Source organism: Vitis riparia, chromosome 16, assembly GCF_004353265.1.
Source record: "Vitis riparia cultivar Riparia Gloire de Montpellier isolate 1030 chromosome 16, EGFV_Vit.rip_1.0, whole genome shotgun sequence".
NCBI lineage: Eukaryota > Viridiplantae > Streptophyta > Magnoliopsida > Vitales > Vitaceae > Vitis > Vitis riparia.
Genome location: NC_048446.1, coordinates 10,944,382 through 10,969,961, shown reverse-complemented (window position 1 = coordinate 10,969,961; position 25,580 = coordinate 10,944,382). Strand labels below are relative to the sequence as shown.

The following is a 25,580-nucleotide window of genomic DNA, read 5'->3' as shown; positions in this document are numbered from 1 at the left end:
TCACATATCCTATTTTTTCTTAGTTAAAACCATTTATTCTATGTATTTGTCATGCAAAGGAAACTAGTAAAGGTTTTTGGGTAACGACACAATATTTTTAAATTAATTATTATATTTTAAATATCTAAAAACTCATTTATCATTAACGCAAAGAAATCTCTATTAAATAATAAACATGATCCTTCTATTACTTCCTTGTCAACACTTTCAATAATAATTCATGCAAATCGTTAGCAAAATTAAAAACAATTAGATTATCTACTTGTTTGGAGGAGTAAATCCACAAAATTAATTAATTAATTAATTAATTAATAATAGGCGTAAACTTTTTGTAAACTCGAAAACCATTTGTCCGACTGAGTCAGCAAAGGCGCTGGCTTTTCTGTAAGAACCAAATAATGAAAAGTCCATTATGCCCCTCGACACTATTTAAAATTACAACTCTTACCAGCAATGATTCTCCGCCACAATCATAGGTTTCATAGTTCCCTTCCAAAAGTACCCCTAATTAAATGTTGCTCTCCTGATTTACCCCTCTCCCAAATGGCCTATATTTACCTCCATGTCTGCATTTCCGTCGCTTTCTTCACCTTCTCAAATATTTCAACTCCGTTTCAGTCTCAACACCGCCTTCTGACACCCCAAAAATTGCGAAAAACCTACCTCCGATTTTCATATTATTCGACAGGAAAGCCCCGATTCAACGAAGATGCTTTTCTCGTCGCTCATCTCCAGTCAGATTCGGTTCTTGCTTCATGGCTTGAACGATTCCAACTTCGATTCCGTGGTTCGCGAGCTCTGTCAGGTTGTGCTTTTATTTTCTTTCTTTTCTCGTGCTTTCTTTACTTTTATATCTGCATTTGATGCTTGTAGTTGGTTCTAACTCGATCAGTTTGTCTTCACAGTTGATCTGTCATAAAACCCTAGATTATTATCGTTTGATGCTTGTGGCTGCGGTTGGTTCTGAGTTTGTTGGGGAAAAGGGAGAAATCAATTTTGTTTTGTTTTGTTTTTTCGCTTTTTGTTTTTTGTTTTTGTTTTTTTTTTCTTTAAATTTTCAGAAGATGATCAATGGAAAAGGACGGTCTGGAAATTCCTTTTTTTCTTTTTCTTTTTAATTTCCTGCGGCGACTAAGGTTTTTGTGGATGGATATTTCTTTTGGTCTCTTAAGCTTGAAATTTTCCATGTCGAAGGGTTTTTAACATGTATGTTTGTATGCATGTATCTTCAATAGTGTTCTTCAGTGGGTTACCTATCAAAAACGAAAAAAAAAGGAGTGGTCTTTAGTGGGTTTGCTTATATAACTGAGTGTGTAGAAGAAATGAATGCAGTTTAGTCCAATGTTTTCTTATTACATGCTTCAGATGATTGTGATGTGCGTACTCAAGTAAGGTTCTGATTGAGTGTAAAGGAAATGCTAATGTAACAAGTAAATGTGTTTTATGGAATGGGATGTTTCCAGTGTGTTTCCATTCTTGAATGTGCACAAGGTGTTATTTTTTGAATTGCGAATTTGGGAAATTAGGGTTGCTTTTGGTTGCTTGGAAATCTGGAAACTCTTTGAATTGGAATAAGGCCCCGCTGGAGAATTCTAGGTAACACAGTTTTGTTGCTTTGTATGCTAATCGACTTAGAATTGAATTTACTCCCATAAGCGTCTAAAGGATGAAACTATACCGCAATAAAATCAACACTGTTTTTAAATGTGCAAAATTGAAGTTCCAAGTTTTTTTTTTTTTTTTTTTTAATTTTCAGAAGAAGACCAATGGAAAACGAGGGTCTGGAAATTCCTTTTTTTTCCTTTTCTTTTAATTCCGGCGGTGAGTAAGGCTTTTGTGGCTGGATATTTTTTTGGTGCTCTTACGCTTGCAATTTTCCAAGTTGAAGGGTTTTTAACATGCATGTTTGTATGCATGTATCTTCAATTGCGTTCTTTAGTGGGGTACCTATCACAAAAGGAAAAGAAAAAAGAAGTGTTCTTCAGTGGGTTTGCTTATATTCCTGTGAGTGTGTAGAAGAAATGAATGCAGTTTGAGTCCAATGTTTTCTATCACAAGCTTCGGATGATTGTGACATGCATACTCAAGTAAATTTCTGATTGAATGTAAAGGTAATGCTAATGTAAGAAGTGAATGTATTTTATGGAATGGGATGTTTCTAGTGTGTTTCCATTCTTAAATGTGCACAAGGTGTTATTATTTGAATTGTCAATTCGGGAAATTACACTTGCTTTTGGTTGCATGGAATTCTGGAAACTCTTTGAATTGGAATAAGGTCCCATTGGAGGATTCTAGAGAACACAGTTTTGTTGCTTGGTATACTTATCAATTTGAAATTGGATTTACTCTCTACGGACACAACTATTCCACAGTAAAATCAGCAATTTTTTGAAATGTGCAAAATTGAAATTCCAAATTAAATGAAGATATGCTTGCCTAAATGCAGACAAAATGCATATTTATGGATTAGTTTGATCACTAGTGCAAATGCATTATTTCTCTAGTAATCTAATGGATAAATAATCTTGATAATCAAATACAATTTTGTTGAACCACATGCAGCCTAAATGTATGTATAATAAAGTTGAATGATATGATTTTGGTAGGCAGACAAAATGCATTTTATGGATAAGTTTGATCACAAGTATGGATATATTATTTCTCTAGTAATCTAATGGATAAATAATCTTGATAATCAAATATAATTTTGTTGAACCACATGCAGCCTAAATGTATGTATAATAAAGTTGAATAATATGATTTTGGTAGTTACTCATTCGCCACAAACAAGCACATGGTTTTTAAAATGCTTTTTGAGCAACTGCTAGTGATATCTGGCAAGGGATAATGACCTACCATTTATGATGATGGATAGGAATGTATTTTCGTATTATGTTAGTTATAGTGGTCAGAAATAGAACCAGATCTTAATTTTTTTTTAATATTGGTTAATAGTATGATCATTGTGATTGTTTAGATTTTCCTTTTCTTTTTGGGCTTTGGGAGGGAGTAGGCTGGTCATGGCAAGGGTGTGATTTGGAATGTGATTTGCCTTACAAGATTTCATGATTTGGAACATGGAATATTTACTTGGTGAATCTTCATATTGCAGTGGAGGATCAGATGATTTGGCACAACATATTAATGATAAAAAATAAATGAATTGCTAACTGTAGAATTGATGTTGCGGTTAAGATAGTGTAATTTCATTTAGTTCCAAGTAAGGTGGACTTTCCATATTGAAAGCGGGAGGGAATTGACTGCATCATTAGTAGGTATTTGACTATAAGTAGGGATATTATTTATAAGGAAGGGGCTGATGGTGGATATCTTATCCTTCATTTTAGAGTGACTTAGATATTTAGGCCTTCTTTCTCTATTTGAATACATTGCTTGCCTTTTGAGTTGATAGAAAATTGGTGTTATTAGTGGATTAAAGGTTAGAAGTCAAAGAAAAAGAATAGGAAGATCCCTTCATTGAGCTATTCTTGACAATATTTTGAGAGAAGAAAACATAGAAATTCTGAAGATATTAGCCTCTTTATTTATGAATTTAAAATTTATCATGTCTTGGATGTTTTTTTTTGTTTACTTTTTAGTTTGGGTGGGATGAGGTGACAATTGTGGGGTTGTGTATGCTCCTTTGGTAGGACCCCTCCTTTGTTAGATATTTTTTCTCTTAGCTTGCTCTTAGCTTTGGATGATCCTTTTCCTTGTTTGATTCCTTGCATGAATAAGGGCTTCTGCAAAACGGTTCAGTTTGGTGGGTTCTAGTGAAAAAATTGGTTGAATTGAAATGGTTAGTTTATACTTGAATAAAACACAAGTGAAAATTGTTTTAAGGTTGGTTTGGTTAATGATCAGTTGGACCAAACTAATTTATACTTTTAGCTCAATCAGCTAGACCAATTGGAAACATTTAAGATTTCTAACCTAAAATTTAATGGATGCATTTTAAACCTATTTACTTCACTTCTATTTCTAGTTTTGGGCCTTTTAAAGGCATTCCTCTTAGTGTTATCTAGCTCAATTGGCTTTTGGTGTGTTAATCGAAAGGGTTTGGACATCCTTGAGAGCAGCTTAGTCAAAACTTGAGAAGATGACATCATTGTATATTGGTTTGTAGTCTGAATCTCTTGTATAGACTCCTTGTATGGTAGAGGAGGTCAATCATATTTTGACCAGCTTTTTTGTATAGTCTCTTTATATAAACAAAGTACTTTATTGGACATTGCAAAAAATACATACTCATGTATATAAACATCAAGCAATTATAAATCACAAGAAATACAAGTCTTGGAACATGGGTTTGTTTGATTTGGTTCTATCGATTAGGAGATAAGGAAACCCGAAACTGAACTGACCAATTTTGTTTCTGCAATTTCCAAAGAAACCGGAAACCAAACTGACCAATTTTGATTCTGTAATTTTGAAACAGAACCAAGCTTCATGATTGTTGATAATGGAACCAATCTGGTCGGTTTTGGTTGTGTTGGATTAGTTATATATATATATATATATATATATTTTTTTTTTGATCAGAAATGAAGAAAAATATATTAAAAGAAGAAAAGATACAAGAGAAGGAAGAGATACAAGAGAAAGAGAAGAAACAAGAGAAGGATGAAAGGTCCTTCCCACAAAAACAAAAACTGAACAAAAGAGAAAACACTCAACTTTAGAAAACTAAATACAAAGAAAAACCCTAACATTCTCAAACTTTTGAAACTAAACCACAGTCCTATTGAGTAGTAAAACACTAAGAGGAACTCCGCTAAAAGCTGCAGTACAAGAGGCCCAAAGAGAGGAATAGAAAAGAAGCAAGTCCCATAACATCTCTTCCGTTTTCCCCTTATCCTAAAAAATCCTATTGTTTCTGTCTTGCCACACCATCCATAACAAAGTGAGGGAAGCAATTTGCCAAAGTGTCTTGCCTCTTAATGAATTCCCCAAACCTTTAAAGGCAATAACCATCATGGCCACAATACTCCTTGGAGGGACCCAAGCCAACCTTGCTAGATTGAACAGCTTGTGCCAGAGTCCAATGGTAACAGGACAATGAAGAAAAAGGTGGTCGATCGATTCTCCAGTTCCTTTGCAAAGAATGCACCATTGAGGACAGAAGGATTTGTAGAGGATCTTCTCAATTGCAACTTGTCATTGGTGTTTACCTTCTCATGTACTACTAACCAAGTGAGGGCCTTAACCTTTGAGGGGGCTTTTGAACTCCATAAAAACTTGGCCGGAACGAACAAGATAGGATTTGAGACTTTTGACAAGGCCAAGAAAAAAGATTTCACTGAAAACAAAGGGTTGTATGAATAACTATGAAGCACTTTCTTACCTGGGCTTGATAGGATTGTTATTAGTCAGGTAGGAGGATCATTTCTGTGATGCTGTGTAAAGTGTGCTTTTGAGACTCTTATCATATCCTACTCCTTTTTTCCCTTTTTGTTTTTTTCCCCTTTTTCATTTCTTTCTTTCCCCTTTTTTGTTGGGGTGGGGGAAATATGGAGGATTGTGATGGTGCAATGACTCTTTTGTTTGAAAATATGTGGTTGAAGGAGTAGGGAGTTGTTGGAAGGTACAAGACTGATGGAAGGCTGAATGGTGCAAAGTTTTCCTAGTTGTTCTTTTGCCAGAATGCTTAAGGCATTAAAGAAGTTGCAGAGATGTGGTAAATAGGTTCAGATTTTGAGTTTAGCAAAGTAGGATGTTGGAGGAGATTAGTTCTATAGAAAAATATTGGAGGAGATACTGAGATTGAAGTTGGGGAGTTATGTGGTTGAAAGGTGACAAAAGACGGGTATTTCCCATCAGGTTTTTAATGCAAGGAGGAGAAACGATAGTAATGATGGGTTGAAAGGTGACAAAGGTATAGTTGTGATTGATGGGTTGGTGTTATCTAATAATGGAGAGACTATGAAGGAAGGTTTGGTTTCTACCATATCTTCAATGAGAAGATGATTGTAGATGGTCAAAGGTCAACCCTAGGTTAGATTTTGACACTTTTGTTGTGTGTGTGGGGATTTCTTGGAGGCACCCTTTGAAGGAGCTAGTGGTGGTGGTGATGGTGAAGTGGAGATGGGTTTAAGGCCTCCTACCATAATGGAATATTTTTGTTTTTTTACCATAATATTTTGCTATGAGGGATGGGTAAGGGGTTCTATCACCATCCATCCCAATAATTTTTTGACTCCTTGAACCATTTAACAGAACACCCTTCTTGATTTATGTTGGAAGGAGGTTGAAGTGAAATGATTAAACATATGGTTTGATGTTCTATATCATCCTCAAATTGGTAAAATGGAGAAGGCATTTGCTTTCACCCTAATCAATAAGCAGGTGAGGGAAGGGTCTTTGTTATCAGGTAAGAGGCCAAGCAATAGCAGCCTGCTAGCTTAAACTAAGGAACAAGAATGGGAAAAAATAGCTCCAGGTTCTTGAGTCATTCCAGAATGGCCCCATATTTGTTTCTCTTGCTTTATGAAAAAAAATATCTTAGTTCCTAGAAACATTGTGGTGTTTATTGAGTCCTTGCGTGTGTAGTGGTTTTTCTTTTTTCTTTTCTTATATATATATAGTTTGGTGGAATTGGACCTAAAACTTCCCCCTCCCTACCCCATATCCTTGTCTAGGGGGCAAGCATTAATTTTATTTATTTAAAATTCCTTCGATGTTTTGTTAGTTCATTTCTTCTAACAATATGATGGACATTTAAAAATCTGTGTTTTCTACTTCGTTCCTAACTTTATTGTACTTTTGCAGAATATTTTCACTTCTTGGTTAAATGATGCTTAAGATGAGGTTAAGTTGTGTTTAGATTCTTGTTGCTATATATTTTGATTTTGGGTTCTAATTTCCTTATCCTTCTGTGAAATGCTTCTACTTCTTGCTTGAACAGGTAGACAACTAAAATTGAAGCCTTCTCAGAAGTTGAACAAACTCTTTTCAAATAATAAATTATGCATATTGAGTTATGAGCTTTCAGGCTCTATCTTTTTGTGAAACCTAATTATTTTCTCATTAATTTATTTTAATTTTATTTTTGATTCATAAATGATGTGATAATCTAGTTGTTTCTATTAATATGAGCTGATCTTTCTGAATTACCAATTCTATGGTCAATTATTGATCCTAAAACTGATTTCTGGCAGTTTATTGAATATGGATATGAGGCAAGTATTTTGTTGCTCCAGACATGCTTGGATCACATGAATTTTCATGGGGGAGACATGAATGACATGCAACTCAAACCTGATGTACTAGCTGCAATCTTTAGATATTTATTGGATAAGCCAAATTTCAGTACCGTGCTTTGTGAAGCATTAAGAAGCTCAGTTATTGGTGAAGGATTTCTTGGAGAGTTCTGTAATGTGTTGCAGTTTTCAGTGTCTGAGAAAATTGGCCTTGGTCTTGCTTTGGCAGACTCAGAGAATGGTGATGTTAGAACAAGTGGTGAGTTATTTGAAGATGGCCCTTTGGGTTGTTTCCAGCCTTTTGGTTTTCCTTTACATTCAGCTAAAATATTTTCGTGTCTCTTTGGTGCTTATGGAATGTGTAAATGTTGATTGTTTCTCAGGGCAAAATTTCTGCATGCGTCAGATTGAGAAATTGTGTGGTAATCCTGCTTCTATTGATTCTCATGAGAAAATTCAGAAAATTATTATGTTCCTATATCAGTCAGAGGGCCTTTCCAAGCATGTAGACTCATTCATGCAAATGCTGTCTTTGATGGAGTTTAAAGAAAGGCCACCATTTATATTAGCTCCATTACTTTCAGATGATTTACATGAGGACAGTTTTTCAAGGTGTTTTTATCTTTCTAATATTTATCTTTTGGTGATGACCGTCACACCATTTAAACTTTTTCCATGTTTCACAGTTTATGATAGTGGAAATCATCTCTTTTGTCTCACTGCCTTCTTTGTGTGCTGTAGGAATTTGGATTTGTTCTATGATTTCAGCGAAAATGAGTTTGATAGTATTCTAGCAGAAATGGAAAATGACACAAGTATGGCTGATATTATGAGGGAACTTGGTTATGGATGCACGCTTAGTACTTCTCATTGTAAAGAGGTCTTATCTCTTTTCTTGCCTCTCTCTGAAGTCACTCTCTCAAGAATACTTAGCACAATTGCCCGCACGCATGCTGGCCTTGAGGATAATCAAAATTCGTATTCAACATTCTGCTCTGCTATTGGTAGCGGCGCCTTATCTGATTCTTCATGCTTGAGCTGTTGGAATGTTGATGTCCTTGTAGATTCCATTAAGCAACTTGTAAGTTCTATTTGCAATTTTTCAGTTTCATTATTTATTTTCTTCCAGGGCGTGTTTGATTTGGACAATGATATATTGAACCGCAGGCTCCTGGAATCAATTGGACTCTTGTAATGGAAAATCTAGACCATGAAGGCTTCTACTTTCCCAATGAGGGGGCCTTTTCTTTTTTCATGTCCATTTATGCCTGTGCATGTCAGGTAGAGCATTCATTTGACTTTAAGAACGTATTAGTTTATGTGAATTGAACATAATTCATGCAAATATGGCATACAGGATCCCTTTCCACTCCATGCCGTATGTGGGTCTGTCTGGAATAATGTTGACGGCCAGATCTCTTTTCTAAGATATGCTGTAGCAGCCCCACCAGAAACATTTACCTTTGCACATTCTATTAGGAAACTGGTATCCTCATTGGCATAACTATATTGTCTTTTATATTGCTCAACAATTCTTTTCCTATTTTTACTTAATACTAAATATTCATTTTTGTAGGCATATACCGATGCACTGCATGGTCAGGAGCTTCCGCATGGGCAGGCAAACCAAGCATGGTTATCTCTTGATCTTTTAGATGTGTTGTGTCAACTAGCTGAGAGAGGCCATGCTGGTTCAGTGCGACTGATGCTTGAGTTTCCTCTTAAACACTGCCCTGAAATTCTACTTCTTGGGATTGCACAAATTAATGTATTCTTATATTTTATATGTGCAAATTGTAGATTTTGTTTTTAACTATACTATCTTGAAGGCAGTGTGTAGTGGATGATAAAATGTATTGTTTCATTGTTGCAGACTGCCTATAATCTTATCCAGCGTGAGGTATCTTCCACTGTTTTCCCCATGATTATTGGAAATGTCATGGGAAGTGGTGTTATTCTTCACCTTTGGCACTCTAATCCCAAACTTGTAGTGCATGGATTCTTGGATTTTATTAAAAGTGATCAAGGGAACATGGTTACAATTTTGGATCTTTGCCAAGAGCTAAAGGTAAAACATGAAGTGGTAATTGTCTCCTTTTATTGCAACATCTCTTATGTTTCTCTTTAGATTCAGTATCTTGAAGCCTTTTTTCTAATGGTTTTTTCCTTGTTCCCTTTTTGATCGGACATATGGTGTGATCTTTTCTCGTTAGCCATATTATCGTTCCTTTCAAAGTTTTGACCACTGATGCCTTTCCTTTTCCTTCTGTAGTTATAATCAAGTTACATTTTCCATGATATTCTTATGGTTAGAGGTGCATACTAAAGTCATATTAGCATCAGGGTGTACACACTTGTCATACTTTGCCATTTTTTTTTTTAATTTTATCTTAAATACATGTTTACATGAAATAGGAAACTTAAAATCATCTATGCAGCAGGTGCCTATAAAGTTGTTCAGAATGATGCAAGATACATACTTATAACCATTGGATGAATGATTATGTCCTATGACCTAAATAAAGAACTTCATGGGTTGTTTTTCTTGCAAAATTCTGTTGTGCCTTGTTTTGAGTTCTAAATGTGCTAGGGAATCTCTTGAAATGCAGCTTGTTGTCTGGTACCTCTGTAATATGATCTCCTACTGCCTACCAGCAGGATTCTGAAATCAAATGATATACATCAACTTTGCATGTGAACACAAGACAAGTAGATGCTTGGTGGATTTACACAATGTCTAACTGAAGCGCACACTAAGCATAGCTTTTTTCTACTGGGCATGCAGGAGAAGCACAGTCCCTAGTCAAAAGAATGCACCAATTTTAAAAATCCAAATATGTGCATATCCAGTCTGATATATCATTTCCCTTTTTTCTTTTTCCTTATCCAAGTCTTTCATAATTAAATTAAACATTTTGGTCATTTGAAAAAATGAAGTGGCTAGAGGGTGAAATCACTCAGGAATAGAAAGGGCTTGTTAGTAGAGCAGCAAAAAACTGTCATGAATTCTTCATCTTTGGTTCCATTGGAATTTCAATTTGTTTATTTTTGAAGTAAGAAGTATGGTCATTCTTCATCTTTGACATCTTTTATTTTTGAAGCAATAAAAGGCTCTCTTGCTTCACCTCGAGACAAGGTTGTGTGTCCAAAGGAAATGAACATTTTATTCTTGTCACCTAGAAAAGTGTCAATTTTTCGCCAAAATGTGAATCTACTAAAGACCTCGTAGGCCTTGTTAACTATGTTTCTAAACACTTCAATGCTAGTATGCCTTCGTGATTCAAATTTATGGCCCTTGAAGTCTAGTATGGACTTGTTGCACCTTAGTGTGGGACTAACCCTCCAAGCACTAAGCACTTAAGATTAGTTTAATTTAGCAGCTAGCTTTGGAAGTTGGTTGAGGTGGAATTTACATGCATCATACCTATTTGGCAAGAATAGGAGGGGTATGGTCCATTGTTGTTTATGAGATGGATGCCAATATTACAAGTACATATGATAATTAATGGGAAACTTGCCTTAGAGCTGCAATAGGGCACATTATAGAGGCTGCATTTCTACAATAGAAGAAGACAATTGATGCGTGCCCTCCTAAGTTCTAAAGATTTTGTAAATATTAGAGTTTCCATTCCTAACTTCACTCTGCTCCATTCTTTCCTTAAATTTTGGTTCCTCAAATCCCACATCATTGCCTTTAGCTAAAGTGGGTCGGTCTTGTGACCTCCTAAGCTATAGTGGGAGGTTGAGGGGCAAAGTCTCCTTAGTGGGGAAGGATCCTAACTATGGACCAACTCAAAAGGAGGATGGGTTTTGGCAGGTTATGGTTTTATGTGCAAAAATGCAAAGATCATCTTCTCATCCATTGTGGGAAAGATAGAGAGTTGTGACACTTCTTCTCTTTTATGGGCATCTTGCGGGTTCTCCCATTTTCAGTGAAGGACTTGTTAATGGGTTAGTATGGTAGCTTTGTGGGCAAGAAGAGAAGGAAGGTTTGGTGAACAACTCCCCTTTGCATTTATTTTTTGGACAATTTGGAAGGAATGAAACCAGAGAATCTTTGAAGGAGAACAACGAACTATCCAATCTCTTAAGGACTCCCTCATTGCTAATTTGTACAAGTGGTCTCATTAGTATCTTCTAGTGGATGGTCAGTCAGGTTCATGTTATTTGTTAGATTTTATAGAGTGGTTGTGCTTCAAGTTTTAGAGTAGGGTTGTAGCTACCGTAGCTTGTTTCTTTTGTTTCTCACTTGTATACTTCCAATATGTGTTCGCCACTTTAGTTTGGCACTCTTCTTATGTGTATATTCTTATTTGCCTAACAATAAAAAAAAGAGGAAACAAGGGGGAAAATGTTGCTTTGATTCTACTTTTTTTTTTTTTTTCGTTTTTATGGTTCTTTTTTGTTTTGGCATGTATTTTTTTGAATTTTTTTGATAACATTAATAAGGAATTTTTGTAGTTAGTGGTGTTTGAAGTTAAGAGAGACTGCTTGGTGGAGGAAGGATGATTTGAGAGGACTTGTGGTGAGGAGATTGACCTTTTTGCTTTTTATACCTTGGTGGAAAAGGAATTTATCTCTCTATCCTTCAAATTTTTCCAGTGGGGGAATCAGCCTTGTTTGTTTATTTATTATTATACCCTCATCTGCACATCTTTCTAAATTAAGAGGTTCTTATATTGCTAGCTTCTTTCCTCTCACTCACAATTTCTCCTTTTTGAAATTTTTATTTCCAAATTGAGAAATTTATGACTGCTCATTGTAGATATGTTTGTCATTTAGGGGTTTGGGAAAAGCCCCAAAGGGAGTGCTGGTGTTTGAATGTTGGAGGCCTATTGATGACTTGTGGGAAAGTATCTTCTATATCATGCTCTGTAGATGGGTATCATTGAGGAGTTTGTTAGTGCCCCCTTAAACATCATTTTGTTGGATTAGAGATCAAATGTGCTTTCATGATTGGCACATTGTGGTTAATAGGGCCAACAAGCTCCTCCACTGGTTTGAGCCTTGAGCTCAACTTTGATTTGGATACCCTGTTTTAGATGCTTATTAGTGGCCCCTTCAAAGACCATAGTAGTGGTGGGATTGTCCTGATATTCTCAAATGTATCTGGTTTTTGGTTTGGAATTGTGATTGGAATTTTACTTTAGTTCTAAGGTCTCAAAGAGCTGATGATGCTGGGTGTGTTTATAACCTTTTGGTGGATAGGGCTTATTTGACTGTGAGAGTGCTAGAAGAAGGAGAATTAGTATGGGATTAGTATAGGAAGGGAAGCTTTAGTGCAAAGTCATACTACAATTCCTTGTGCACTGAGACTAAAGTGGCTTTACCAACCTAAGAAATTTGGGATCTTGAGCTCCTCCAAGAACATGTTTTTCACTTAGGAAGCAGTATGGGGGAAGATAACTGTAGACATGTTAATGAAAAGGGAGTGAGCCATGGTCTGTAGATGTAGCCTTTGCAAAGAGAGCAAAGAGTCAACTGATCACATCTTGATTCATTGTGATAGGACAAAAGAGTTATGGACATTTCTTTTAGAATCCTTTCGCCTGAAATGGGTGTTTGTAGTTTCAGTGAGAAATCTCCTCCTCAGTGTATGCTCTGGTGTGTAAATACAGGATTTTTAGTGAAGAACTTTCAGGTCAAAGGTTAAAAGAGTACTTCATTAAATCCATTTTGGAATGGTCCCATGCTTCATTGGAAATGGAAAATTTCTCAGTGTTGGAATTCTTAGATAGCCTCAACTGTGGGTGGTTTTGGTTTTTTGTGATGGCTGTTTTTTGTAGATACCTTTTGGTATTTCTTGTTTTGTTGCTTTGTAATACTGCTATACATAGGGTGCACTCCCTTTTCTTGGCACTCTGTATTAATAGATGCTCTGTTTTATCATACAAAAAAAAAAAAAAAAAAAAGACTTTTCTATCTGGGGTGTCACAGGAAAATGCTCTTGTGTCAATCTGACCATAGATTGCACCACATTGTGGATCTCTCTAGATTGGTGGGTTGCTCCTTTGCTTGGAAGCCTAGGTCAGCTGACCTGGAGGCAATATCACTGGGAAATATGGGAGCCTTTCTTCTTTTGAGCTTGCTTAGATTTTTGTTCCCATTATTCTCTTTGGATTAATTTCTGTGATGGGCTGTATGTCTAGGGTGGAGCTTGTGTTGTTAGGGTTTGCTGTTAGTTTTCTCTTTCTTCTTGCTTTTGTATTTGCCTGAAGGGGATCCCATATCCTTTCATATGTAGAACTCTTTTCTATTTATATTAGGTTATTGACATTATTCTTATTTCTCATAAAAAAGAAGTATGGTGGGAATACTGTTCCTTGTTTCTCTGATTTCTGTATTTGTTTTGTTTTTACCCTACAGATTCTATCATCTGTGTTGGAGCAGATTCCATTCCATTTTAGCATTCGGCTGGCTGCACTAGCTTCTCAGAAAGAATATGCAAGTCTCGATAAATGGTTGAATGATTGTCTAAGAACTCATAAAGATGTTTTCTTTGAGGTCGGTTTTGTAATTTATTTTTCTAAGTATTCAACATGACAATGCCAAAGCAGTTCTTTGTTCTTTAGATTCAATGAAATGTGTGTAAAAATTTTCATGATACTCATAATGCTTCTTCCAGGAGTGTCTCAAGTTTTTGAAGGAGATAACCTTTGATGCAGCAGATGATGTCTCTGCCAATTCATTTCAACATTCTGGTGCTGGAATGAATATAAATGAGGAGACAAGTTCAATCTTTTGGAAGGTTTTAGTGATTTTCTGAGTTCTTTTATTACCTTTCCATGTTCTATTCTATTTTCTCCCTCTTCACAACTTGTAACACACATTTTGCAGGTCCTCCAAGCTAATACTGATCAGATTGCCTCTAAACAGCTCTCTGAGGAGTTGAAAAGTTTGCATAGAGCATCTATGCATGTTAGTCCTAGGCTGCAGAATGTTGGGGCTTCAGATTCATCGACATCTGATGTTTACACGAATGATATAGAGGCTGAGGCAAACTCTTATTTCCACCAAATATTTTCTGGTCAGCTGACCATTGATTCAATGATTCAAATGCTTGCACGTTTCAAGGAATCTTCAGACAGAAGGTTTGTTGTTTGCTTAATAACAATGGCTGTCTGAGCATCATATCATACTGCGTATTTATAACATTCTCTGTTTTGATTGCTTAGGAGGTTTACGGTGACCTGTTTTGTTAATAAAGTGATCATTTTGATGGCTTGGGCAATAAAATCCTGCCTTATTGAGAGATAATTGGAAAGGTTACAAAACCCTGTACTTTTATTACAAAATTAATAAACCAGAAAAAGATAGATTATTTTTTGAAAGAATTTCTGGCCCTATAAAAAGTGGAATTTGTGCTTTTGGAAATTATTGAGTAATCCAGGGATGAAAAAGATGACCCATAATTTTATGAACAATGTGGAGTCAAATTTAAAGAAGCTTGTACAATCTGGGAATATAAAAAAGAAGAATTTACTTAAACCAATATGCCATTAGGCATGACCGTACATAGCATGGAAATCACACTAGAAAAGGTGGGCAACTAGATAGCAGTGGGTTTTGTAGCAAAATTGATCGCAACAGAGGGAAATCAGCCACTTTGCATGCTGTTTGTATATCAGTGTATATTCTGTCAGTGAATAAGTTGTCAAATTCATAGATTGAATTTCAATAGACAATTCATGAGTCCTTTGATTATCGATTATTGAACCCATTTCCTATTCTGTTCTATATATATATATATACACATTCTATGTTACTTTTATTGTGCTTGTTCAATCAGTCAGATTTTTTATTTTTATTTTTATTTTTCTGTCAGTGAATAAGTTGTCAAATTCATAGATTGAATTTCTATAGACAATTCATGAGTCCTTTGATTATTGATTATTGATTCTTGAACCCGTTTCCTATTGAGTTTCATTACATTCATCTATGTTTCTCAATCCAAGTAATAGAGTTGAATTTATTTCAAGAGTTCTTTTTTATATTAAATAGAATGCAATTGACAATTACTTTTTTGTTTCTTTTGAGACCCTTAAAAATATAAACAATGTTGTTTGTTCTTTTAAATTAGAACTAGAAAAACTCTTGTTTTTAAATTTTCTAATTTTTCTTTCGAGTTCTTTCAAAATGGGTTTTGAAAAAGAAGGTTGTTTTCGAGGAGAACCAAAAGGCACGTCATTTTCCATTCTCTAAAGTGTTGGCTTTTATTTTCTTCCTGTTTTCCCTATTCTTTTTGGTTTATAGGTTATTTAGCTTCATTGTATATAATGTTTTGACACTTATATACATTCTTGTTGCATTTTCATGTTCATATTCTTGGCTGGTGATCACGCTATTTGTGTTTCAGCTTCATACGGATATTAAATTGAATAACCTGGGATCAAAGTACACAGTCATTCTTATGGTTTGATGTGATTTTTTTTCAATAGATTCATCAATCACAATTTAGGTTTAGTTGTCTGAGCATGTATCCCTATGTTTTTTACCTATAAAAAAAATGTACCCCTATGTTTTTACTGATCAATGACATGCCTAAGGAAAAAAAGTTAATGAAGTCAAAACCAAAAGTCATCTTATCTAAGACACATTGTCTTTTGTTGTTTATCATAGGAAGGAATTTCCTAACTTGATTTCTTATGAATTGACAGGGAACAATCAATATTTGAGTGTATGATACAAAACCTATTTGAGGAGTACAGGTTCTTCCCTAGGTATCCAGAAAAGCAGCTTAAGATTGCGGCTGGTCTATTTGGTACGTTTACTTTGTAGTTTATATTGTTCTTGTTATGTTGTATGGGTGGTAATTTCTGCAACTTGTTAGTAAAACCAAATCCGCCCAATTTTTGTGGTTTAGGAATGAATTTCCTATGCAACAACTTGGAGTGGGTGGTCTGCCTAAAGCTGCAGATTGTTAATCGAAATAATTACTGAAGTCTATTGAGTGGCAGGAATTCTAGGCTTCTAGTAGTTGAGGTTTATGGTGGAATTTAGTGTATCTATCATGTCAATTGTGGTTGGCCCAACCTGTTGACATCACTTGAATCTACCAAAACTTTTTATTTTTTGATCAGAAACAAAATCTGATCAATACAGTGGGAAAGAAATGCAATCCAATAGACATCAATATGACTCAACATTGCTATTTCAACCCTTTTGATCTACATATCAAAATCCAATCAAGTTTAATATTGGAGGAATGCCCTTGAAAGCTGTAGTATTAGAGGTCAAAAAGATGAATAGAAGTATACTAGATTCCATATCATTTCAGAAGTCCTCCACTTGTCCTTAAAGATCCTTTGATTTCTTTTTAGCCATACTATCCAAATCAATATAAGACAAGTGATTTGCCATGGAACTTTCCACCTAGTGCACTCTAAACCCCTACAAGAAATGGTCAACATGTCTTTGAAACTTCTAGGCAGAACAAGATCCAAATTGGCTGGTCTGAATAGCTTATGCCATATCTCTAAAGTCCTTGATTAGGTTATGGAAAGTGGATGTGGTCTGTCTGTAAGAAACTTGATGACGATGGAGACTGTTAGAAGTTTAGGAGTGGGTAGGTTCTTGGAGTGAGGTTCTGTGAATGCAAGGGGTGCTGCAGGAGGGGTTCTGGTGTTTTGAGATGATAGGGTGATAGAGTTGATTGGGTTGGAGGTGGGACCGTGGGAGAGTTCTCTATTTTGTGTAGGTTTAAGAATAATGAGGATGATTTTGTTTTGGTTTTCAAAGGGTTTTATGGGCCTTCTTCTGGAAAGGATAGAGAGGTCCTTTGGGCGGAGTTGGGGCCATAAAAGGGTTGTGGGATGATCCGTCGCGTGTAGGAGGAGATTTTAATGTTGTTAGATTTCCTTCAGAATGCAGTAGTGGCTTGAGATTGACTGCATCAATGAGGAGATTCTCTGATGCTATCAACAAGCTAGAGATGAGAGAAAAATTGAAGTTAAAACTAAAAATGAAGTTTAAAATTGAAATAAAGAACTATTTATGAATCACATAAATTTGGCATGCTTTATTTTAGGTAACTATTTTAAGTGTTGTGATGGACAATTGTATTATAGATGATGTGATAAAAACTTTTTGAGAATTTGGTTATCATTAGTTATATGTGGATGTTTAATACTAATATTTTCGTGCATATTGTACTGATTTACATTGATGAAGGTATAATATCCTATGTTGTGTTATAAATTTTATAGGTAAAATATTTTGTGAAAAAACTAAATACACAAAGAAATGTTTTCGAAATTTTGGTAGAATTTATCATTTTAATTTGTTTATAAATATTCTTAATTTTAATAATAGATATATTATATATTTATGACATTATTGTTGCAATTGCGGTTCAACCGCTGATCCAACCTTTGGATCATAAACCGATAACTTTTCCTTTTTAATAATTGGTTCGATTTTGAAAGAATTGGAAAAGTCTTTTCTTTTGAAGCAAGTCATAGGTACTAAGTATCTTTTTAGCCACTAACCAAGCAAACACCTTGTCCTTTGATCGGACTTTTGATTTTTGTATGAAATTTGCAAGAGAAACTCAGAGAAAATTGAATTTTATTGATTAGATAAAGCTGAGAAGAAAGATTTGACCAAAATTAAGCCGGAGGGTGATAATGACCAAACTCTCACCTCTACGGGTGTAGTGATATGGTAACATGATTGAGAATAGACACAAGTCTTTCAAGATCCTCTTTTTGTGAATTAGGGAGGTTTTGTTTTAAGTTGAAGTTCTAAGTTAAAAGGGAGTGGAGTCCAAGGATAGATGAAACAAGAAAATTTTGAATTGCGATAACTGTGTCAAGACTTAGAAATTGAAAAGCCAAAGGTTGATTCCCCCACCATAAATCTTCTTAGAAAATTGTTTTTGTACTATTTCCCACCTAAAACTTGGTATGATTGGAGAAATCCTAGAAAATGTGTGCACTCAAAAGGAGAAAGGTGGCCTTGGCATTCGGAAGATTGATCCCTTGAACAAAGCGTTGTTGGGTAAATGGTTATGGAGATTTGCCGTTGAAAAGGATAATCTCTGGAAGATGGTGATTGGGGTGAAATATGGTTAGGAAGATTTTGGGTGGAGAACTAAAGAAGCCCGTGGAACTTATGGAGTGGGGGTTTGGAAGGAGATTTTGAAGGAAGCTAAATGGTGCTGGGATAACATAAAGTTAAAGGTGGGGAAGGGGACTAGAGTTAAATTCTGGACTGACCATTGGTGTGGCAATGCGGCGCTGTCCCAATCTTTCCCCCAGCTTTTTGAGTTGGCGGTTCACAGGAATGCAACGGTTAATGAGATGTGGGACCCAAGCATTGGTCAAGGAGGTTGGAATCTTAGATTTCATAGAGATTTTAATGATTGAGAGCTGGACTTGATTAGAGGATTGCTTAATATGCTTAGGGACTTCAGGATATCTTCAAAGGAGGACGCTGTGCTATGGAAAGGTGGGGGTCATGGCAAATATGGGGTTAAGGTTGCCTACAACGTGCTGGCTGTTACTAATGCATGCGCCTTTCCGACTAAATGCGTTTGGGTGGACAAGGTCCCAACCAAAGCGGCCTTTTTTGTTTGGGAAGCTGTGTGGGGGAAGATTCTCACTTTGGATAGGCTTAAAAAAAGGGGATGGCAGCTCCCTAACCGCTGTTTTTTGTGTGGTTGTGAAGAGGAAAATGTAAATCACATTCTTTTACATTGTATGATGGTAAGGGCCCTATGGGAGTTCGTCCTTGCCCTTGTTGGGGTTCAGTGGGTGTTCCCAGAGTTAGTTAAAGAGGCGTTATTCAGTTGGAGGGGCTCTTTTGTGGGGAAAAAAAGGAAAAAAATTTGGAATTCCATCCCGTTGTGTATTTTTTGGACAGTATGGAAGGAGAGAAATAGATTAGCTTTTAGGAGAGGTGTGTTAGATATACAGAAACTCAAAAATTCTTTTGTATGTACCTTGTGGAGTTGGGCTAGGGTGTATATTGGAGAGGAGTCCTCTTCGCTCTTAGGCTTTTTGGAGTGGCTAGCGGCTACTTAAGGGTGGATAAGGGTGCTTATTTTTTGTGTTCTTGTGTTAGGCTGATTTGTATACTTCCTGTATGCTTTGTGGCCTTTGCCCTATAATATATTTGTGTTTATCTATCAAAAAAAAAATTGGAGTTCTTTTGCTTAAAGACAAAAAGTTCTTTTTTTCCCCTCTCATCTAGTCTCCTCGAAATTCTATTTATGATAGACTCTAGCCTTGGGATTCCCCACTAGTGGAAGACCTAAATAGGTTAAAAGCTAATCGAAAACTTTACATTCTAACAACAATGCTAATCTAGCAATCCGATTTCGACTCGCATTAATTCCTTGTTGCTCTTATCTAGATTGATTTTAAATCCTAAAATGTGCTAAAAAATCAATAAGACAATTTTAGGATTTTGCAACTCTTTTGCTTTGACATCAGATAAAAAGAGTGTCATCTACAAATTGTAAAGGAGACACCCTTAGTTCTGCTTCTCCTCACTAGGAAACCTTCTAGGATACTACCTTTCTGTGTTTTTCTTAAAACATTTGTTGCAATGGAGAAAAGGAGAGGGAAAGGGGATCTCTTTGCCTTAAACCTTTAGTTGTCTGCCTTTTTTTATTTTTATTTTTTAAAACTAGATATAAAATTATATTAAAAGTGAATAAAAGTACATGAGAAGGAAAATATTTCAAAAGGCTAAAGGCGGTCTTGAGACATTTTGCCTAAAGAAGGCAAAATGTAAGCCTTAAGGTGGTGTAAGGCGTAAGCCTTAACTTTAATAATAATAAGAAAAAAATCTTCAAAATTAGAAAAATACTAATAAAATCACATGAAAATTAAATAATAAGAAAACTATGCAATGTATAATTATCAAATTAATTGTACGCCATTTTCAATTGATTCTAATTTATTTATTTTTTTTCTCTTCTAAAATCCAACTCTCTCATGCATTTGTCAAATAATCTTTAAACTAGCAGGATAAATCATAATTATATCCAATTGCTTTATTACCCTCTCCATCAATGTTAATGTCACTCCATTTTTCTTCTTTATCCATTAATTACAGTGATATTTTTTATGAGTGTTATTAAAGATGATCGCCTGGGTTGCCTAGGTTATCAGGCTAGACAGGATAAAAGTTGCCTCTTAAAGACCCAAGCAAGGTAGCTTCAAAGAGGCAATGCCTAGACAATTGCTTTGGGATAATGCATAAGGCATAGAGACGATCGCCTTTGACCATGAGTTAGGATTAAACATACTTAGATTATAATTTTATTTAATCTAAAATTCGATTAAACAAAGCATAAGAAAAAAGATTATATTATCAATCATAGAGATAAAAAGATGGAGTGCTATTAATCTAGTCTTGATGGAAGTGATGACAATTTTAATTTTGATGATGACTATGATGATGATGCCCAAAGCTTCTCTCTTTTTTTGTTTTTAATTCTACTTTTTAGATGTTTGAAAAATTAGAATATACATTTAGACAATATGAATATTTCTAAACAATATGATGTTTCTTATGATGTGGAGTATCCTATTTAACACTTTGAATAAATATTACTATTTTGTTAATATAAGACATTATGAGGGATGAAATATTAATAAGGTTGATTGTTGAAGACAACCCTTATATTGGTTGAGTATCAAAAAGGTAAATATATGTATATTTTTTATTGCCTTAGCATAGTCAAGCTATCGCCTTGTTTTTTACCTTTCACCTTAGGCTAAAAGGAGTCTTATTGCCTTGACATCGCCTTTGCTTTTGACAACACTGTTTTTTACTTGATCAATCAATAATCAAATAATGATTGGATATAAACTTGATCATTACAATGACCAACAAATCTTTTATTTCTTCTTCCCAATCTCTTACTATATATCCTTTGAAACAAGTTGTGGACAGTGTACTAGCTAGGTTACTCTCTTTTTTTTCCTCCATTTTGTAGTTCAATGGTTTTTGTCATTATATTTACTAAATTGTACTTAAATTGTATTTCAGGTTCTCTGATAAAGCACCAGCTTGTGACTCATCTCACGCTTGGTATTGCTCTTCGTGGAGTGTTGGATGCATTGCGCAAACCAACAGATTCAAAAGTCAGTATCAACTTTAGTATGTCTTTCTTCCATTGTTTGCTTTCCATGTTTGACACTTTTATGCGTTTTGCTGTTAGATATTCACTTTTGGAACAAAGGCTTTGGAGCAGTTTCTGGACCGGCTTATAGAGTGGCCACAATATTGCTATCATATTTTGCAAATATCTCATTTACGTGGTACTCATCCAGAGCTTGTTGCATTTATTGAACGAGCTCTTGCTAGGACTTCGTCTAGTCACTCTGAATCAAATGGGGGCAACAATTCTTCAACTGATCCCCATAGTGGTTCTGCTCCAGCTACTTTGGAAAATGTGGAGGTACAAAATTAAGCTTCATTTCTTGATGCATGTCTTGTGTTTAGATCTGCCATATAAAGTTATAAATCATCAATGAGAAATATTCTACTCACATATTGGAGCAAGATTTTGCCGAAGTTAACTGTGTTGATACTGGTTATTATGGATGAGTCTGATAGTTAAGTCTTTTGGACATGCATGTCATGTTCACACTAAATATTATGTTGGTCAGATATTTGCAACCATTTCTGCCAATTTTTGAACAAAAATTAAATTCAAATCTAATGTAGAGCATGTTATGGAATGGAAGCTCTAAAGACTATTGTTGGATTATAAGTACCTTCTATGCTTGTCATCTATCCAAAATATCTAAAACTGATTGGAGACTGAGTGCTGCTCTATCCACGTAACTCTTAGAATTAAAGTCCCATTTTAAATATTTATTAGAAAAAGTTATGGATTGTATTGCAAATGATATTCCTTTTATATTGACTTAGTTTGCATGGCATGTATGGGAGGAATATCCACTTCAGTAATGGTCTTGGCAAAGTTTGGGCTCCCTATGAGATCTTGGGTGCTATACAAATAGAAATATTCCAGTTAGACATAGTTTTATTTTAATTCTGCTAATGTTTGTTTAAGGGCATGCATTCATGCAAGAACTCTGTTCGTCAAAGATAAGTCGAAAAGTTGGAATAGGATATTGTTTGGGACATAGATGAGAGAGTGTATCTGTTCTAAAAGAAATTAGGAAGTTTGATTTACTTAAAGGTTCGTCTTTTATGTTTTCAGTGTAGGATCTTAGTACCCTTGAAGTTGCTAGGAAATTAGAGGTAGAGAAGATCTTGTTGACGGAGATGTGCTTGAGATAAACTTCCATAGTGAAATGGGTTAAGAAAGGTGATTGATAGTCCAAACTTCTCCATATGGTAGCTCACAATAGAGAGTAGAAGAACTTGTTTATATCAGTCCAGATAGCAGATGAATCTGTATTAGTTGTTGGGATTTTATCTTGGAGGAAATTTTAAGGATGTAAAGCAGAAATAAAAATGACTGCTTCAGAAAATCTTGATTGTCCATAATTGTTCAAGTACTTGCATTTTGAAAGTATAGGAAACAATATTTTGACATTTTCTGAAAGTATACTGTTATGACATGTTTCTGTAGGCCCTTTTTTTTTTTTTTTTAAATGTGTTACCAAACACAGTTTCTTGTTGTTCTCATTTTTCCCTTTTTGAAAACAGAAATCTACTACCAAATAGGTCTCAAGTTTTTGTTTTTCACCATATCTGCAATGATGGGGATGTTGAGAACCGGAGGATTAAGGGTTTGGATTGGTATGCTATTTTCGGTGCCTAGTGGGGTGTGATTAGACCACCTCTTTCCAAGGAGGCAATTGAAGAGGGCTGTTTTAAGCTGGACAAATGGAAGGTTCAGGGCCATGAGGGCATGTTAAAATTTTGGAGGTGTAAGGCAATTAAACTATCCCTCTCTTAGGGGTTTTAGGGTAAGAGAGGGCCATGGAGGTTGTACCCATGATTCACAAGATTTTCAACATGAATGGTTTGGGGTTTGCTCCCTTAGATCCCTATATTGGCCAATCAAAGGGCTGACCAGTTAGCCAAAGTTAGTGCCTTCTTGGTAGACGACTTCATGAGGGATTCTATGCCCATCAAATACAATTTTGCTCTAGGGTCCACTTGAACCCTCAATTTTTTTTTGATAGACGAAGACAACTTGAATTGAAAAGATGCCAAAATAGGGGGCTCACCCTCCGTATACAGGCAGTATACAAAGAGAGCCAAAACAAGGCTGCAAAAAAGAAAGAAAAAACCTAGAGAAGTAAAAAGCTAGCCAACATGCCTATCACCCAAAAAATTCAGAAAAGAGGGAGAGTCTAAATCCAAAAACTGTTGAGACCACTCTAGAAGAGATAAAAAAAAAAGGTTCCTCGAGCACGGATCTAATATCTCTTCCTTTTGGAATGTTTTTCGGTTTCGCTTTCCCCAAATACACCAAAAAAGGCAAATAGGCGCCAATCTCCAAACTGCTTGTTTCTTCTTCCCTAGCCCCTTAACTTTCCATTCCAGAAGCAGATTTCTCATTGAGGCCGGAAAAGCCCACAACAGACCAAAAGAAGATAGCAGCAAAGTCCATAGCTTCCTTGTTTTACCATAATGAATCAGAATGTGGTCCGCCGATTCCTCATCGTCTTTACAAAGGCTATACCTGTTGACCATGGACTAACCCCTCTTCATTAACATGTCTACTATTAAAATTTTTCCCCAAACTTACGAACCCCAAATCTCTTTGGCTGGGAATAAAAGACTATTCTTAGCCCTTAAAGACCTATAATACAATTTGACATTAAACTTTCCCCTCCTCTCGATCTTCCAAACTAAGGAATCCTCCCCTTATTGAACTTTACTGTAGAAATATGTTCCAAAAAACGAGTCACCTCCTCTAATTCCCAATTTTGGAAAGATCTTCTAAAGTGCACCTCCCAACCCCCACCTCCACCTCCTTGTCTCCCCCAAAGGTCAGCCATTGCAGCAGAATTATGGGTTGCATTTCTGAACAGCAAAGGGAAAAGATCCTTCAACTTAAAATCCCCAACCCAAATGTCCCACCAAAATCTCATGAGTCTACCATTTCCAATACGGATACTAGTTCTAAGAAAGAAATCCTCCTGACCCTTTCTAATGTCTTTCCAAAGGCCCATCCCATAAGAATCCCTCACCTCTTTAGTGGTCCAACCCCCTTCCTCTCCAAATTTTCCAACAATGACTTTCCTCCAAAAACTCTCCCTTTCTAGAGGAAATCTCCAAAGCCATTTTCCTAGCAAAGCTTGATTGAAAATCTCCAAATGCCTTAACCCCAACCGTCCATGCTTCTTATCTTTACAAATAACCGATCAACTTACCAAGTGGATCTTTCTTTCTCTGCTCCAAATCTCCCCACAAAAACTCCCTTTGAATTCTCTCCAATCTAAGTCTCACTTTCTTTGGAATTACAAAAAGCGACATAAAATGGATGGGGAGGTTTGAGAGAGCGCTCTTAATAAGGGTAAGTCTTCCTCCCTTTGACAAGTATTGTTTTTTCCAAGTACCCAATTTCCTCTTGAATCTTTCTTCTACAACATCCCAAAATCTACACGATTTATGAGGGGCTCCAAGGGGTAAACCTAGATAAGTAGTAGAGAACTTCCCTACTTTACACCCAAAAAACGTAGTTGCTCTATTCTCAGTTGCCTTTTCAATGTCCAATTTGCACACTAAACCTGCACTGGAGCTTCGTTTCCTCGAGTCAATCGCCTCATTAGCTACCAAAACTGTGTCCAAAATCTGCCTACCTCCCACAAAAGCATTCTGGCCATTTGAAACCACTTTTCCCATCACCCTTTTTAGCCTATTAGCTAGGACTTTTGCAATAATCTTATAAAGGCTCCCCATAAAACTAATAGGCCTGAAATCTTACACGTCACTAGCCCAAGCTTTGGGATAAGAACTAAGAAGGTTGCATTAAGGCTTCGAAAAATAGTGTTCTGCATATGGAGTTCCTCAAATACCTGCATCACTTCCCCCCCAACTATAGGCCAACAAAACTTCCAGAAAGCCAGCGAAAAACCATCCGACCTTGACGCCTTATCACCCCCAAATATGAGAGAGCTTTAGAAACCTCCTCCTTTGAAAATGGCCCCTCCAAAGTCTCATTATCCAAGGGGTCAAGAGTTCTAAAAAGCCCTGAATCCACATCAAGTCTTCTCATTGGAGTTTCTTCAAACATGGATTTAAAGTAGGACCCAATCTCTTCTTTAAGCTCCTCCTCTTTATCCAGCCGAACACCCCTAACTGTAAGGCTACTGATAAAATTTCCCCTTCTCCTTGCATTAGCCATGTGATGAAAGAACTTGGTATTGCTGTCTCCCTCCTTCAACCAAAGAGCCCTTGAACTTTTGCCTCTAAGGGATTTCTTCAAGGATGGCACAA

At 35.9% G+C, this 25,580-nt stretch overlaps 1 protein-coding gene across 1 annotated transcript in view; it reads left to right on the top strand.

The window, feature by feature from the left end:
• Window positions 1-589: 589 nt before the first annotated feature.
• The window catches only part of LOC117933248 (CCR4-NOT transcription complex subunit 1-like), a 37,925-nt gene continuing 12,934 nt past the window's right edge, over window positions 590-25,580 (top strand). The window contains exons 1-14 of the mRNA XM_034854632.1: window positions 590-805; window positions 7,158-7,458; window positions 7,583-7,811; window positions 7,941-8,280; window positions 8,367-8,480; window positions 8,557-8,685; window positions 8,776-8,967; window positions 9,073-9,267; window positions 13,566-13,703; window positions 13,825-13,947; window positions 14,037-14,290; window positions 15,857-15,960; window positions 21,201-21,295; window positions 21,373-21,612. Of these exons, the coding sequence (XP_034710523.1) occupies window positions 710-805; window positions 7,158-7,458; window positions 7,583-7,811; window positions 7,941-8,280; window positions 8,367-8,480; window positions 8,557-8,685; window positions 8,776-8,967; window positions 9,073-9,267; window positions 13,566-13,703; window positions 13,825-13,947; window positions 14,037-14,290; window positions 15,857-15,960; window positions 21,201-21,295; window positions 21,373-21,612 (2,550 nt within the window). The 5' untranslated portion in view covers window positions 590-709. The remainder of the gene's footprint in view (window positions 806-7,157; window positions 7,459-7,582; window positions 7,812-7,940; window positions 8,281-8,366; window positions 8,481-8,556; window positions 8,686-8,775; window positions 8,968-9,072; window positions 9,268-13,565; window positions 13,704-13,824; window positions 13,948-14,036; window positions 14,291-15,856; window positions 15,961-21,200; window positions 21,296-21,372; window positions 21,613-25,580) is intronic.